This window comes from Chrysochloris asiatica, unplaced genomic scaffold, assembly GCF_000296735.1.
Source record: "Chrysochloris asiatica unplaced genomic scaffold, ChrAsi1.0 scaffold00019, whole genome shotgun sequence".
Lineage (NCBI taxonomy): Eukaryota > Metazoa > Chordata > Mammalia > Afrosoricida > Chrysochloridae > Chrysochloris > Chrysochloris asiatica.
In genome coordinates, this window is record NW_006408537.1 from 23119390 (window position 1) to 23133034 (window position 13645).

A 13645-nucleotide genomic window follows, 5' to 3' on the forward strand; every position below is an offset into this window, starting at 1 on the left:
ACCCTGTACAGGCTTGCTATGTGTTGGAACCAACTCCATGACACTCCACCACCATGGTGTGAGGCTAAGACTTGGCAGGAAACCTACAATCAGCTCATTATTGCTTGACTTTAGTATTGGTGTTGCTGTTGTTAAGTGTCATCGAGTTGGTTCCGACTGTAGTATAATGGTGTAATATTGAACTTTTACTTTACTTCTCAAGCAATCAAACAATTTACTAGCATTCTAGAATACAGAATTCAAGAGAAAATTACTTGAAATGGTCATGAATCAATAAATCACTTTAAAAAGATTGATATTCATCACAGTGAGGAGGTACCCTAAGGTCCCTCCCTACACCTACAAGTCAGAAATGACACAGATACTTCAGAAACTCAGTGTTGTCTGAAAATTTCTCCTGTGTCATTACAAAGATCTTGCTGCACAAAATGTCACAATGGTACAACAGAGGCCCATTGGCTTTCTAACCCAGCCACTTGAGGTGTGATCATTCATTAGTTAAAGAAATACTTTCTCAAGTGTCTACAAGCCAAAGCAGTAATGTGACTGTTATAAATTGCTTCCTGTCTATCACAGAATATAGAAATTTCACACTACTCTTCACACCAATCACAATTCTTTCATTGAAAACAAGTTATTTGAACAATTCCATTACTAAGATGCCTGATAACCTTTTTTTTTTTTCCTTTAGAGAGTGTAATAGAAACAATTCAAAGTCTCGGTGTCACTCCTGTTATACACTGCATGAGATAGGGTTTCTGAGTAGAATTCACCAGCGCCAAGAAACAGAAAGCTGTTGGCATCAGTGGTTTATTTATTGATCTCTAAATTCATTATTTTCTCCCAAAAGAACATTTTCTTCTAAGACATATTTTTACATGTCCTGTCATGATATTATAAAATAACCTTTTAAAGAATTACTACAGTGACAATCTAGCAATTCAAAATAATAGTACTACATGGTACTAGTTAGCATCATTATTTTGTCATTATTTAATGCCTTACCTTTATATCCATGGATATTTACAATAAAATCATGAAGCGCTACTTGGGTAATAAGTCATGTAAGACCTATTTTGTAAATAAATAAAAACTATGGTATCTCCACAACTTTCATTGTTATTGTTCAGACATCATGCATGGAACTCTTGACAGAGTCCACCACTCATCTTAACCTTATTTTGAATATTTTTATTAGTTAAATACATACAATATGTACCACAGAGTGGGGCTGGCTTTCTAAAATGCCTCAGAGTGACTCTAGGTATACCAGGTGGGCATGTAAAATCTTCCAGGAAGATGTTAAACTCTTTCAAGAGGAACCTAGGCGGCATCTACTCATCTACTTAAACTCTTTTGATTCCTTATTTTATTTGGGACACACTACACTCAAAATGGAGTCCTGCTGTGGTACTGCAGGTTAATGTGCTGGACTAAAAGATCATTTTGAACCGGAAGATAAGTGGTTCAAGCTCACCATCCACTCCTCAGAAACCCTATCCAAGGTTGCTATGAGTCGGAACCCACTCAGCAGCCCTTAACAACAAACAACAACACTCAAAATAGACACACCTTTTTGAATAGATGCTTGAGTGAACAACAACAAAAAAAGACAAAACTGTTCATTGCTTAAGACATTACACAATAGCAAAGATACCTGAGATAATAATTTTCAATAATCTGGTTTGGGTTTGTTGTTGTTGTTGTAGCTTGTTTTGCTTTTAATCAAGCACAGTATTAAGTTTTATACTTACCGGTACAGAAACTTGAGGATTGTCTGCAAGTTTTCCCAGCACAGCAAAGCCGTCAACATTGATTTGGCCTCTTGGCTTTATAGGTAAGGATTCAATCCTGTTACAGTCAATAAAAAGAGTAACAGTACTTCTTTCCACACCAATCATGACCTTATGCCAGTGGGAGTCAAACAAGGAAGGCAGATTCGAAAAGACTGCCGTTTGGAGACTTCCATCCAGTCCTTTGTATGAAAATGCAACGGATTTTGTTTGGCCATTAATCTTCACGCCAACTTGCTCCTTCCCTGAGGAATCCTGAATCTGCCAAATGCTCCAATTCTTTTCAAGTGTGCTTCCAGTCATCCGGAAAGTAGTTAAAAAGGAGTATTCTTCAGGCAGTCCACTGGGGTATAAATGCCTGAATGAAATTTTTAAACAGAAAATATAAATCTTGTTTTCTGTACCCATATGTATTTACCATGTTCCCCTGCATGCTAGTTTAGATTCTAGACAGACAGAAAGACTATAGTGTAAAAACCCTGCACTGTTTGTTCTTTCATGCCAGTTCAAGAGCTTCAGAGTTTCAATCATTCATGTACATTAAGCCTTCATCTTAAAAAACACATAAAAATCTTCTTTTTTTTTTTAAGGAGGACTCCCAGTGTGTAAAATTCCAACAATGTCACTATTAATGCTACCCAAAGAACTCCTGTTCAGCCATTCCATCTCAGCCAAAGCACACATTCTTGCAAAATTTTTGGCAGCAGTGGTCACAAGTGAGAGAGAGAGAAAGAGAGATCATCTAGAACATAGGTCAGCTCTACTAGTTTATGAAACCATCTAATTGAAGGAGGTTTATTTTTCTTTTTAGAAGCTTTGAATTATTTTTTATTCCCATAATTTCTTGTGTAATCCTCTCCTCTATTATATCCCAGATCCATGTAAGCATTTTGAGATTCAGTAACTATGCTGGCTTTAGAAGATTCTTCACATGAAGATGCTCATCTTTTCCTGGGTCTTCAAAGTGTGACATTAAAGTATCATGTAGCAAGCTTGTCACTAGATACGTGACAAGGGGAACATGGCCAGTTGTTCCCCAATCTGCCATGTAAGTCTGTATGGGTGCTACTCCCTTCATGCTTTAAGTAACAACAGAGACTTTCATTGTCCCTAAGGCATCACCAGTCTCGCTAGAGACCTTGATGTGGAGCCTCACTAGCTACCTGCATCTTTTTCTGTTAGAGTCAAAGTGCTAAACATGGAAAACTGAACTTTTAAAACAAGGGGCTACTAAATGTAAGCATTATTTTTCAAGGACATGAACGTTACATTCTCTTATTTTCCTTCTTCTACCAGAAAAAAATTCTCAGCAAGAAAGAAATGCTAGAAAAACTAGATGCCAGTTAATTCTGAATTCTAAGTACATAATAGAGCCCTGGTGTGGCATTGTCGGATAAAAACTGGACTGCTGACTGAAAAGTCGGTGGTTCAAACCCACCAGCCACTCCTTGGAAACCCTATACAGGGTCACTGTTAGTCAGAACCGACTAGAAGGCACTTAACAACAAAGCAAGTACATAATACAATTTGAAATTTCTAAGAATAGTTATAAACTGAATCCAGAGTCACAAGTAGCATTCCTTCTTGGCAAATGGCTACATTACTAGTGAACAATAGGATTGTTACATTAGGAGTGAAGAAACAGTTGTTTACTAGTGAAGAATAGAGAAGACAAAGGAAAAAAAATGATATCAATTTAATTTATTCTACAAACTAAAATAATTAACATTTAAATTTATTGTATTTTCATATGTGAGTTATTGCTCATTATGTTACAACATATTGTTGGACTCAAAAATTTTAAAGCAGAGAATTCCCTAATTCCAAGAATATTATCTAGTAAATGAAACTATTCAAATGCTAAGATTTTCTATCTTTACTCTGATCCTTTAATTTTAACACTTTATCATCTCTTTTAGCATCATAAACAAGCATACGCCTGCTTTTTCTGCAAATATACTTACAGACCTTTAATAAAATGGGTTCACTATCTCAAATGTTGTTCCTGTGTTAGTCTTGTAAAAACATGAAATTTTTTATGCTGTTTCGGAATCCAAACACGTCTTTTACCCATTATTTTCTAATATTACTTTGATGTATGCAAGGGTAAATAAAAAAGTGTTCTAGAAATCATAGAAAGTTTTATAATATAAAATTTTTCAAAATATGAGTCTATCGTTTTTTGGCATACCTTTCATCTAGATCTATAAACGTCTAAGAGCAATGTTTCCATACTTCTAATTCTTTTCTGAAGAATTTTGCCCTCTTAGATTTATACGTCAAAACAGCAGTTTTAGTGCTCTGGGGGAACTCAAATCAAGTTCCTTGTAAATGTTCTTTGACTTTGGGGCACAAAAAGAAGTCTGAAGGGGAAATATCAGTGCAGTCAAGTAGATGGGGTAAGATTTCCCAAGGAAACCTTCATAGGGCAACCCTTGTGACCTTCAAAAAATGAGCAGTTGCATTGTCGTGATGGATAAACATTCCTCAGCACAAATTTCCTGGCCATTTCTCACCAATGTAGTTTTAATTTTTTAAAAAATGTCTTTATAATAATTCTCTGCATCCTTCAAGAAAATCTCTCAGAATTACCCCTTTGAAATTCCAAAACACAGTTGCCAAAACTTTCTGAGTTGGCCTCTCTACCTTGAATTTAACCTGCCCAACATATCCCCTCAGAAGCCACTGTTTTGATAGGACCCTTTTTTTGAAGATGCTCTAACAAGACTAAGACAAGTGTATTACTGAGAAAACTTGTCTGCAGCCATCCACTGATTATGAGACATGCTTAAACACATTTTGCTTAGAATCATCTCATGCATGTATGAACTAGAACCCTAGCCGCAATATTTTTCACTTACCCTTATATTTATGGTGCAGCATATGTATTATTCTTATTGCAAGGTTTTCAGTTCACTAAGTATAAGGAGCTCTGGTAGCATAGTGGTTACGCATCAGACTGCAAAGCTCAAGGTCAGCAGTTCGAAACTACTAGCTGTTCCGTGGGAGAAAGATGAGGCTTACTGCTCCCGTAAAGATTTACTGCCTTGGAAACCCTGTGCAGGGTCACTGTGAGTCAGAACCGACTCTAAGGTACTTAACAACAACAACAGTATTTATCTAGTGTATAGGAATTCTACAAATGTACACTTAAAACTCTACAATTTAGAGCTAAGGAAGAAACATTTCTACAAGAATTAACTAATTATCTACTATGCTATTTTTCAAAAATGAAAATATCTACCATGTTTCTGGGGGGGAGGATGTTGGATTTTTTTTTTTTTTACATAATTTCTGCTTATCAATAATGCTAGTGGCTTACATATTTTTATTTACTTTGACTTCTGATTTTTGAGAATTATAACAATTCCAGAATGCCCACTAGAAAATAAACTAACACTCACTAATGACAATATAATATAATGCATATATTGTTATAAAGCCTTATGGAGGTTTATATACCTTTTTGACTGACCTGAATTAATTTAGGACTGGCAGGCAACCTTTAAAAGTCTGACTCAAAGATGAAATTTGGCAAGTATCGACTAAAATTATGTATGTTCTTGTTGTGAAGTGCTGTCAAGTCAGTGCCGACCCATAGTGGCCCAGTATAGAGTTTCCAAGGAGAAGCTGGTGAGCTTGAACCACTAACTTTGCAGTTCAAATGACTTTGCAGTCTGACGCATTAGCCCACAAAATTAACTGCAGAATTTTTCCCAATTTGTGCTTTATGAAAACTTTCCTCTCATTAAATAAAGAGATTATGTCAAAGGTAGAGGGTAGAGTAGAATATGATATCCCCATTCACCTCTGACTTTGCATATGTAATACTAAAAAGTAAAATTAAAAGGGGAAAGAGCTGAGTTGCTATATATAAAAAAAAAAAAAAAAACACCTCAATTATAGGCTTACTGTTAAACCAGAAGTATTCATATATATATATGAAGAGAGGAAAAGAGATAATTAAGATTATCATGTTACTCATCTTTCAAGCTAGATTAACATAATATGTTATAATGGAAAGAGGAAAATTTTCTCTTAGTGTTCAAATTAATAAAATATATCTGTAGGTGTATATACCTAAGACCATTTTTAAAAAGTCATTACAAGTCTAATTTATAGAAGTGAGTCCTGTTGTCTTTTTGAACACCTGAATTTTTTTTCTTGAAAATATGCTATGCACATCCATAAGCAAACTTGACAGCATACATAATTTAAAAGTAGCTAGGTCTATAAATGATTTATCTCATTATATTCCAATCTGCACAGAGTACCTTAAAAGGAGAACCAGTAGAGTTTGAATAAAAGATTAAAGTCTTTGGACCTTGAAATATTTGCTTATGACCTTAACCCAAAGAAATGTGTTCAGTAAGGCAAATAAATAAAATATGTTTTCTAAGTGGGAGTTGAGAGTGTGAAACTATACTCCCTAAAATAAAAACTATTCTCCCTATAAAATAAAAGCAGAAAAAATTATGTCCTGCAATTAATCTTTTAAGAAATTCAGATTGTAAATAAGCATAAATTGTGACTACCACGTACATTAGTTTCATAGGCAATAATCTCTTCTCCTTTCCACAAAGATTCTGCTAACAGTTTTTCTTCACTTCCTCAGAGCACAGAAATTCCCTTTAAGCCAAAACAGTCTAAGCCCCTTCCCTCCTTGCCACCTGGCTTTTGAAAGAGTAGTTTAGTGACAGCTTGAAAAGAAAAGAATCCACTAATGAGAAAAGACTCATCTGCATGCTTTCTCCCCTCCTAATGCTCTCCATGCCTAGTAGTAAATGGTGGTGGTCATCATATGCTGTGGAGTAGGTTCTAACTCATAGTGACCCTGTAGAAGTGTTCCAAGGCCGTAAGTATTTATGGGAACAGAAAGCCTCATCTTTAGTCCACAGAGCAGCTGATAGATTTCAACTGCAGACCTAGTGGTTAGCAGACCAATTCATAACTCACTGCACTACCAGGACTCCTTAATAGCAAATACTTTCCTATGTTTACTGTGCACAAGGCATTGGTCAGGAGTTCTCCATTTATTAACAGTGACTGCTCACAACAACTCTATAACATAGCTATTATTATTATCTATCATTTTAAACTTGTATTCCTGGTGTGAGGCTATAGGAAAAGCACTGGACTTCTAACTACAAGGTCAGCAGTTCAAACATATCAGTCACTCCTCAGAAATCCTATACAGGGTCACTATGAGTTGGGACCAACTCCATGGCACTTAACAACAACAATTTTAAACTCAAGCAAAGATAGTTTAAGCAATTTGTCGAAGAATAGACTTCACTGCTTATTTGGGACTCTATCCTTTTCAGTCCTCTTGCTCTCCTTCTTCTCTCCTTATTTCTTTCCTGTACTTTCTTCTTCAACATCTTTCCTCCATCTTGCCTCATCTCTTAAAAAAACCTTCCTAGTAAAACAAGGAATTCTGGCATGGCACTGGACTGCTAACCACAAGGTCAGCAGGTCAAATCAACTAAATGCTCCTCAGAAATACTATACAAAGTCACTATGAGTCAGAACCAACTCGATGGCACTTAACATCAACAACAAGTAAAGCAAAGGGAGGGTAGGCTATCAAGATGATAGAGAAAATCACATTAGAGATAGCCTGGGAAAGTATTTAGAATTAGCTCTGGCTGTTTTTTTAAAAATGTAATAATAACAACATAGATGAACAAGAGGTTAGCAAGTCATGTGGCCTCAAGTTAGCCAATCTCTGAATGTAGAGTCAATTACCGTTCAGATAGTAGTTCAAATCATAAAAAAGAAAACTTGGAAAGCATTGGGGGTTGTGTATTATGTTATTATGTTTAATTATTTTATTAAAGAAAAAAATTAAGGTTGTTTTTTAAAGTTTCTATAGGAACACAAGTAGTATTCTATATGTGAAAAGCAAATGAAAGGGGGAATATGTAAGTGTAGCTGTTATCATGACTTTAATTTTTCTAAATGTGAATGATTTCCAAGATCAGTATGGAGGGTGGATTGAAATTCAACCGTTGAAGCCATTCAGTATGGGGCTCAATCCTCCCATCACCTCCCAGTCCTGCCTTATGCAAATAGCTTAAACTCTTTGGCCTATATTTTCTCCTCCATAAAATAGGGTTAATAACATCTTTACTCATAGGGTTGTCATGCAGATGAGTTTAATTAATGGAGTCCTGGTGTGGCACAGAGGATAGTGCACTGAACCACAAGATCAGTTTGAACCACAAGATCAGTGGTTCAAACCTACCAGCCACTCCTCAGAAACCTTATACAGGGTTGCTATGGGTCAGAACCAACTCAAAGGCACTTAACAACAACAACAGTAAACGTATAAAATGGTCTTGTATAGTGTACAAGGCAAGCATTATCATAATTGTTTCATAAAATACAGTGTGTCCAACAAATGCAATTTATATTCACAAGCTGGTAGTATATAAGTATTATAACAGATTCTTCTATTTAACCAAATATTTAGAGTTTCTATTATACTATTTTACTGTTCTAATTAATCATTTACCTTTAAACTTAATTTCTATTAGAGTCCCATGTTTCTTCCTCCACCTTGCCTTATCTCTTAATAAACCTTCTAGCAAAAAATAATTCCTTTTCCAAAAGAATTTTATCTGTATTTGACGGCAATGAACTAAAACTTAAAAATCAGATCATTTTAAGTCATATAATCACATGTTGGATATTTACATAATATTAAAAACTAAAACCCTGAAGCTCATGCCTAACAGTCTCGTGACTCCGCACTTACCCACAGCTTAAATAAAGTACTTCGGTTATAAATAATTTAAATAAAAGGCTTAGTTCTAAAGAAGCAGATCTATGAAGTGGAGGATTATTTTTTTCATTATCACTTCCATTGTCTCTGCTGTCATTATTCAAGCTTTGCTTTTGTTTCGTCCCTGCCAGGAGCTGAGAACTTGGACGAGTGCTTCTATTTCAGCACCAGAGCACCTGAACAGCAGCACTCTGTGGCTCCTAGTTCAATTTATGCTTAACCTCTGGCTCTTTTCACAGTGACTTCTTTCAGTCAAACCCAGACAAATTATAGAAAACCCGAGAGAGAAGTAGTAAGAACACGCACTGCATCAATGTAAAATAGTCTCAGTGATTTTTTTTTTTTTTTTTGGCCTGGAATGGAAAGTAAAAGCAGTGTATTCACACAGTCAGGCATTAAAGATAGGTAGGTAAATAAATTCCTTCATCTTTATATTTTAAAATGATCCAAGAAAGAAACATTGAGCATGAGCAGATTCATAGTACTGCATAGCTAATCATCTGTTAAAAACAGAGTTGGAAGCAGATAAATAGATAAAATGTTTATGATAGATGATAGATTACCTGGTTGGAATCCTGAAGTCTACATTACTTCCTAACTTGTAAGCTACTTGTAATGCAGTTGATCCCACCACCCTCTGGATAGTTCTTCTAGATGCTGCTTTATCTACCTGGAACTGAGAGATCAAATCAAACCCTAAGGAAAGGGAACACAAAATGGAAAATCCATAATGAGATTGGTTTTATTCTTTCCCCAATATAAAAATATACCAAAAGCATGCATTTCCAATGATACATCATCACTTGCCTGGTAAGTCATCTTGGCCAATCCTGACCTTAGGACAGAGTTCATCTCCACCATTAGAATTGACAGGGAACCCTGCAAAAGAGATACATGTTATCCTGCCTCATTCGCTACAGGGATTGCAGCCTGTACCCATCATAATAAGAGCTGAGCAACTATTTTAAAACACAATATTGTACCAAACAACTTGCTTCTAACTATTTGGCTTTAATTCTGCAACTCTAATATTTTAATTCATTCATCTATTCATCCTGGAAGAGATACAAGACACAAAGTTGCTTTAGTAATGTGTGCTGGGAAAATGTTCCTTTTGGGGAGCTTAGGAATTTATTTCTCTTGGAACCAGAGTTGCACCATGTCCTGAATGGCACAGTGTCTAAAGCCTGTTTGGAAAACTTCTAGTGGTTTGGGCTAGAAAATAATTCCTTAAATTGTACAGATTTTAGAATTCCAAAAAGAATCTAGACCCAACCTTGAGCCAAGTTGTTGCTGAAGAGTGACGTTCTTAAGAAGCTTTGTCAAATAGAGGAGGGTACTGGGGGAATCTTGGGATTCATGAATCCTAAATAACATAAAAAGGATACATGATTTCACAAGTTCATTCTAAAAGATCAAATAAGGGTACTAAACTATTGTTAACAACCTAGAATGTGGAAGAGCAATAAACGGAGGGGAAAGAATTATAAGAAGGATTTGATTCTCAGTTTGATATAAAATACTAGAATGAAATTGGGTGCTCCTTGCACAAGTAGAAGGTTATAGAAAAAGTTCTTTCACCACCACAAAAGGTCTCTTTAATTCTCCAACTTCAATACCCTGTTCAGACTTGCCTCACTGCAAAGGTTCCCTGGTAGAGATGGTGAATCAGTTCCAACTCATAATGACCCTGTATAGTTTCCGAGGCTATAAATCTTTATGGGAGCAGAAAATCTCACCTTTCTCTCATGGAGTAGCTGGTAGATTTGAACTGCTGGCCTTGCAGTTGGCAGCCCAGCTCGTAATCCACTACACTACCAGTCCTCCTTTCAAAGACTCCCTTGACCTCAGAAAAAAAAATGTATTTTCCACTTACAAAGCTTTGACTCAGCCATCCCAGCATATCTGAGCACACTCTACACCTTCCTTGAGCCCAGATGATTGTCTCCTGTCTACCCATTCATATGTCTATCCATGTCTCTATAGACTAAATATCGATCACCACCCAAAGCAGCCAGTGTGCTAGGCACTAGAGCCTTACTTCCAGCCAACTGATTACAGCCAGGGCTTTCTTTCCATACCCAGCACTTACCACAATAAACCAACTTCTAAAATATACCCAGGGCCCAAAGCTGGACTGAAGAGCGAGGGTGTGAAGGAATGTAGCTGCTACATTCCTCCTGATCACTCCTGGGAATGAGTGATATTTAATATCTAGAAACTGTGGCCCTTACTTGGCTGACGCTTGACAGTCGCAGATGCCCAGGGTCCCAGGAAACTGCATACAAAGAAGCAAACTGGAATTTTCCTAAAATGGAAGGTTAAAAAAAAGTTTTAAACAAGAGTCCCTCCAAATGGGAACTACTTTCCTATTTTTAAACTTGGTTGTTGTTGTTGTTGTTGTTGTTAAGTGCCATCATGACGATTTTTACGCATAGAGACCCTGTGCAGGGTTTCCAGAATTAATATAGGTGATCAAAGCCCAGTATAGTTCTTTTTCCTTTTGACTTTGAAATCTTATTGAAAGCTTTAATGAATTTATACATTTTCAGGTCTCACTTTCCCTGTTACTTTTTTCTATCTCATGTTCTCTACCTTTGCTTGTCTCACTGTTTCTGTATATATTTCCTTGTCTCTTTTTGGGGGGCCTCTCCATGTCTCTACTTGTTTCTTCACTCTCTTTCTCTTCTACCTCTGTTCTCTCTTCTATCTCTCACACTTTCTCTCTTCCATATTATTCTCATCTATCTACCTCTTCTAATTTATTCTTTCATCCTACCACCACTGAAAAATCACAGACTTTTGCTTCTAAGGGTGGCCAGCTCACCGTTCTCTTCAGTCACATGTTCTTACCAGTAGCTCTTCATTTTCCCAGTTGATTTTCTTTGGTTGCCAACAGTCCCTATGAAGAAGGGACTGCAAGGGAGTCAGTTCTCTTCCAAGATCTCTTCACTGCTTCACACCCCAGGACTGATGGGCCCTGCCTTGGTCCCCCTTGCCCCTGTGAGGGCTAAAAGCAAAGGGAGTGAACCAGAGGCAGCTGGAGACATTTTAAACAGAAGCAGAGGAAAGGGGTGGAGAAAGGCACCCAGAAGGCCAGCCTAGCCAGGGGTGTGTCCCCAAAGCTTAACTAGTTACACTGAAGGAGGGACTAAAGGAGGAAATTGCTGGAAAGAAAAAAAAAAAAAAAAAGAAATTAAGATGTGGGGAAATTCACCAAAAAGAGCCAGCTAACCTGCTATATGAATACAGTGGGAGCTTTTAGAACTGCTATAGGAATACAGTGGGAGCTTTGAGAGGATGGGGTTTCAGTAGAGAGGTGTGGGAATTCATAGGAATCTTGGGATCCTGCCAAGGTAGGTTTGAATCGTGTTTTGAAGCTTACAAGTTGTATGCCCTTGGGCAAGTAAGCTAAACTCTCAGAAATTCTGTTAGCTCAACTGCAAAATGAAGTAAAAATAATTACCCCAAACAATTGTTTTGCATGTCAAATGAGATAGCAAAGGCAAAGAGTGTAATGCCTTGTTCAGAATCGTTATCATTCATCATCATGGTTATTACAATTAACACTCACTATGTATCTTCCTGTGTTGAAAATTCTTGAAGCTTAATATTTAATTCTCAGAATGAAACTATAAAGTAAGAGTCAACATGATTCCTATTTTACAGATGAAAAAAGTAAGGCACAAAAAATGAAACTTGTCCCAGAATGAACAGCTAAGTGCTCAATACATTTTAAGTGCTGTTGAGTCTCACAGGGACCCTGTATAGGGTTTCGGAGGAGCAGCTGGTAGGTTTAAACTGCCAACCTTGTGGTTTGCAGCCCAGTGCTGATATCTACAGTGTCACACCAAGAGTCAATACACGTTGTTGTTGTTGTTGTTGTTGTTAAGCGTCGTCGAGTAGATTCTGAGCCATAGGGTTGTCAAGGAGCAACTGGTGAGCATGAACCAGATTTGCAGTTCAAATGACTTTGCAGTCTGATGCATTAGCCCACAGCACCACATAATTTATGACTAGAAGTCTTGTTAAAGGACAACATTGTTGTTGTTGAGTGAAATCGAGTCAGTTCCAACCCACAGCGACCCTATATAGGTTTCCAAGGAGCCACTGCTGAGCTTAAACTGCCGACCTTGTGGTTCAAACCAACTTTGCAGTCCAACGTATTAACCCACAGCACCACACCAGGACTCCAAAGGACATTAGCCCCTCGGTTTTTATTTCTTAAACTCTGAGATTACCAGAACTGAGGATAATACCTTACAAATTAACAACATTGTTCTCCATAAACAAGATAAGAAAGTTATAAGGAGCACTGGCATTGAGAGTGATTTTATCAACATGACTGTCATACATGCCCATGTCCTCTCTACAGAGCCTGATGCCTCGAGAGAGGGCACACAGGTCTCACAGCCTTCATCCCACCCCGTCAGGCTGGCCTCCTTCTGGTTCAGTCTTGGGCAACATGGGTGTACAAAAAGGGATTCACAGGGCCGGGATATCCAATATGGAATTGTTTCAGTAAATCATGGTGTCCAGCATTAAATTGTTTTAAGGTGGTTTTGCTTCTTTGAAATTTCTTTATTCAATTTTTAATTATTTTAAGTTTCATTTAATTACAAAATAGAATTGCTTTTTGTTTGCTTGTTTGTTTGTATTTTAAAAGCCTCCCTCTCACTGGAGAGCTTTGCCCTGTGAACTGTGAACTAGGTGATATAGGGGAGAAAGAGACCCCATCTTCAACGATAAAAATATTATATTGTTGCTGTTGTATGCCATCGAGTTGATTCTGACTCATATCGACACTGCATAGGGTTTCCAAGGAGTGGAGGCTGGTGGTTGTGACCCACCAATCTTGTGGTTAGCAGTCCAGTGTTTACCCTACAGTGCATTACCAGGACTCCATAAATATTATATTGTTGTTGTGAAGTACCATCAGTCAGTTCCTACTCATAGCGACCCTGTATAGGGTTTATGAAGAATGGCTGGTGGGTCTGAACTGCTGATTTTGCGGTTCAAATGGGCCTAGCAGTTCAGGACTCCATAAATATTATACAGACTATTA

General features: G+C 37.2%; 1 protein-coding gene across 1 annotated transcript in view; it reads right to left on the reverse strand.

The window, feature by feature from the left end:
- The window catches only part of COL9A1 (collagen, type IX, alpha 1), a 105371-nt gene extending 93768 nt beyond the window's left edge, over positions 1-11603 (reverse strand). Inside the window, exons 1-5 of the mRNA XM_006835747.1 lie at positions 11434-11603; positions 10815-10888; positions 9388-9459; positions 9144-9276; positions 1755-2151 (exon numbers count right to left, since the gene is read on the reverse strand). Coding sequence (XP_006835810.1) covers positions 1755-2151; positions 9144-9276; positions 9388-9459; positions 10815-10888; positions 11434-11447 — 690 coding nt within the window. The 5' untranslated portion in view covers positions 11448-11603. The remainder of the gene's footprint in view (positions 1-1754; positions 2152-9143; positions 9277-9387; positions 9460-10814; positions 10889-11433) is intronic.
- Positions 11604-13645: the final 2042 nt, after the last annotated feature.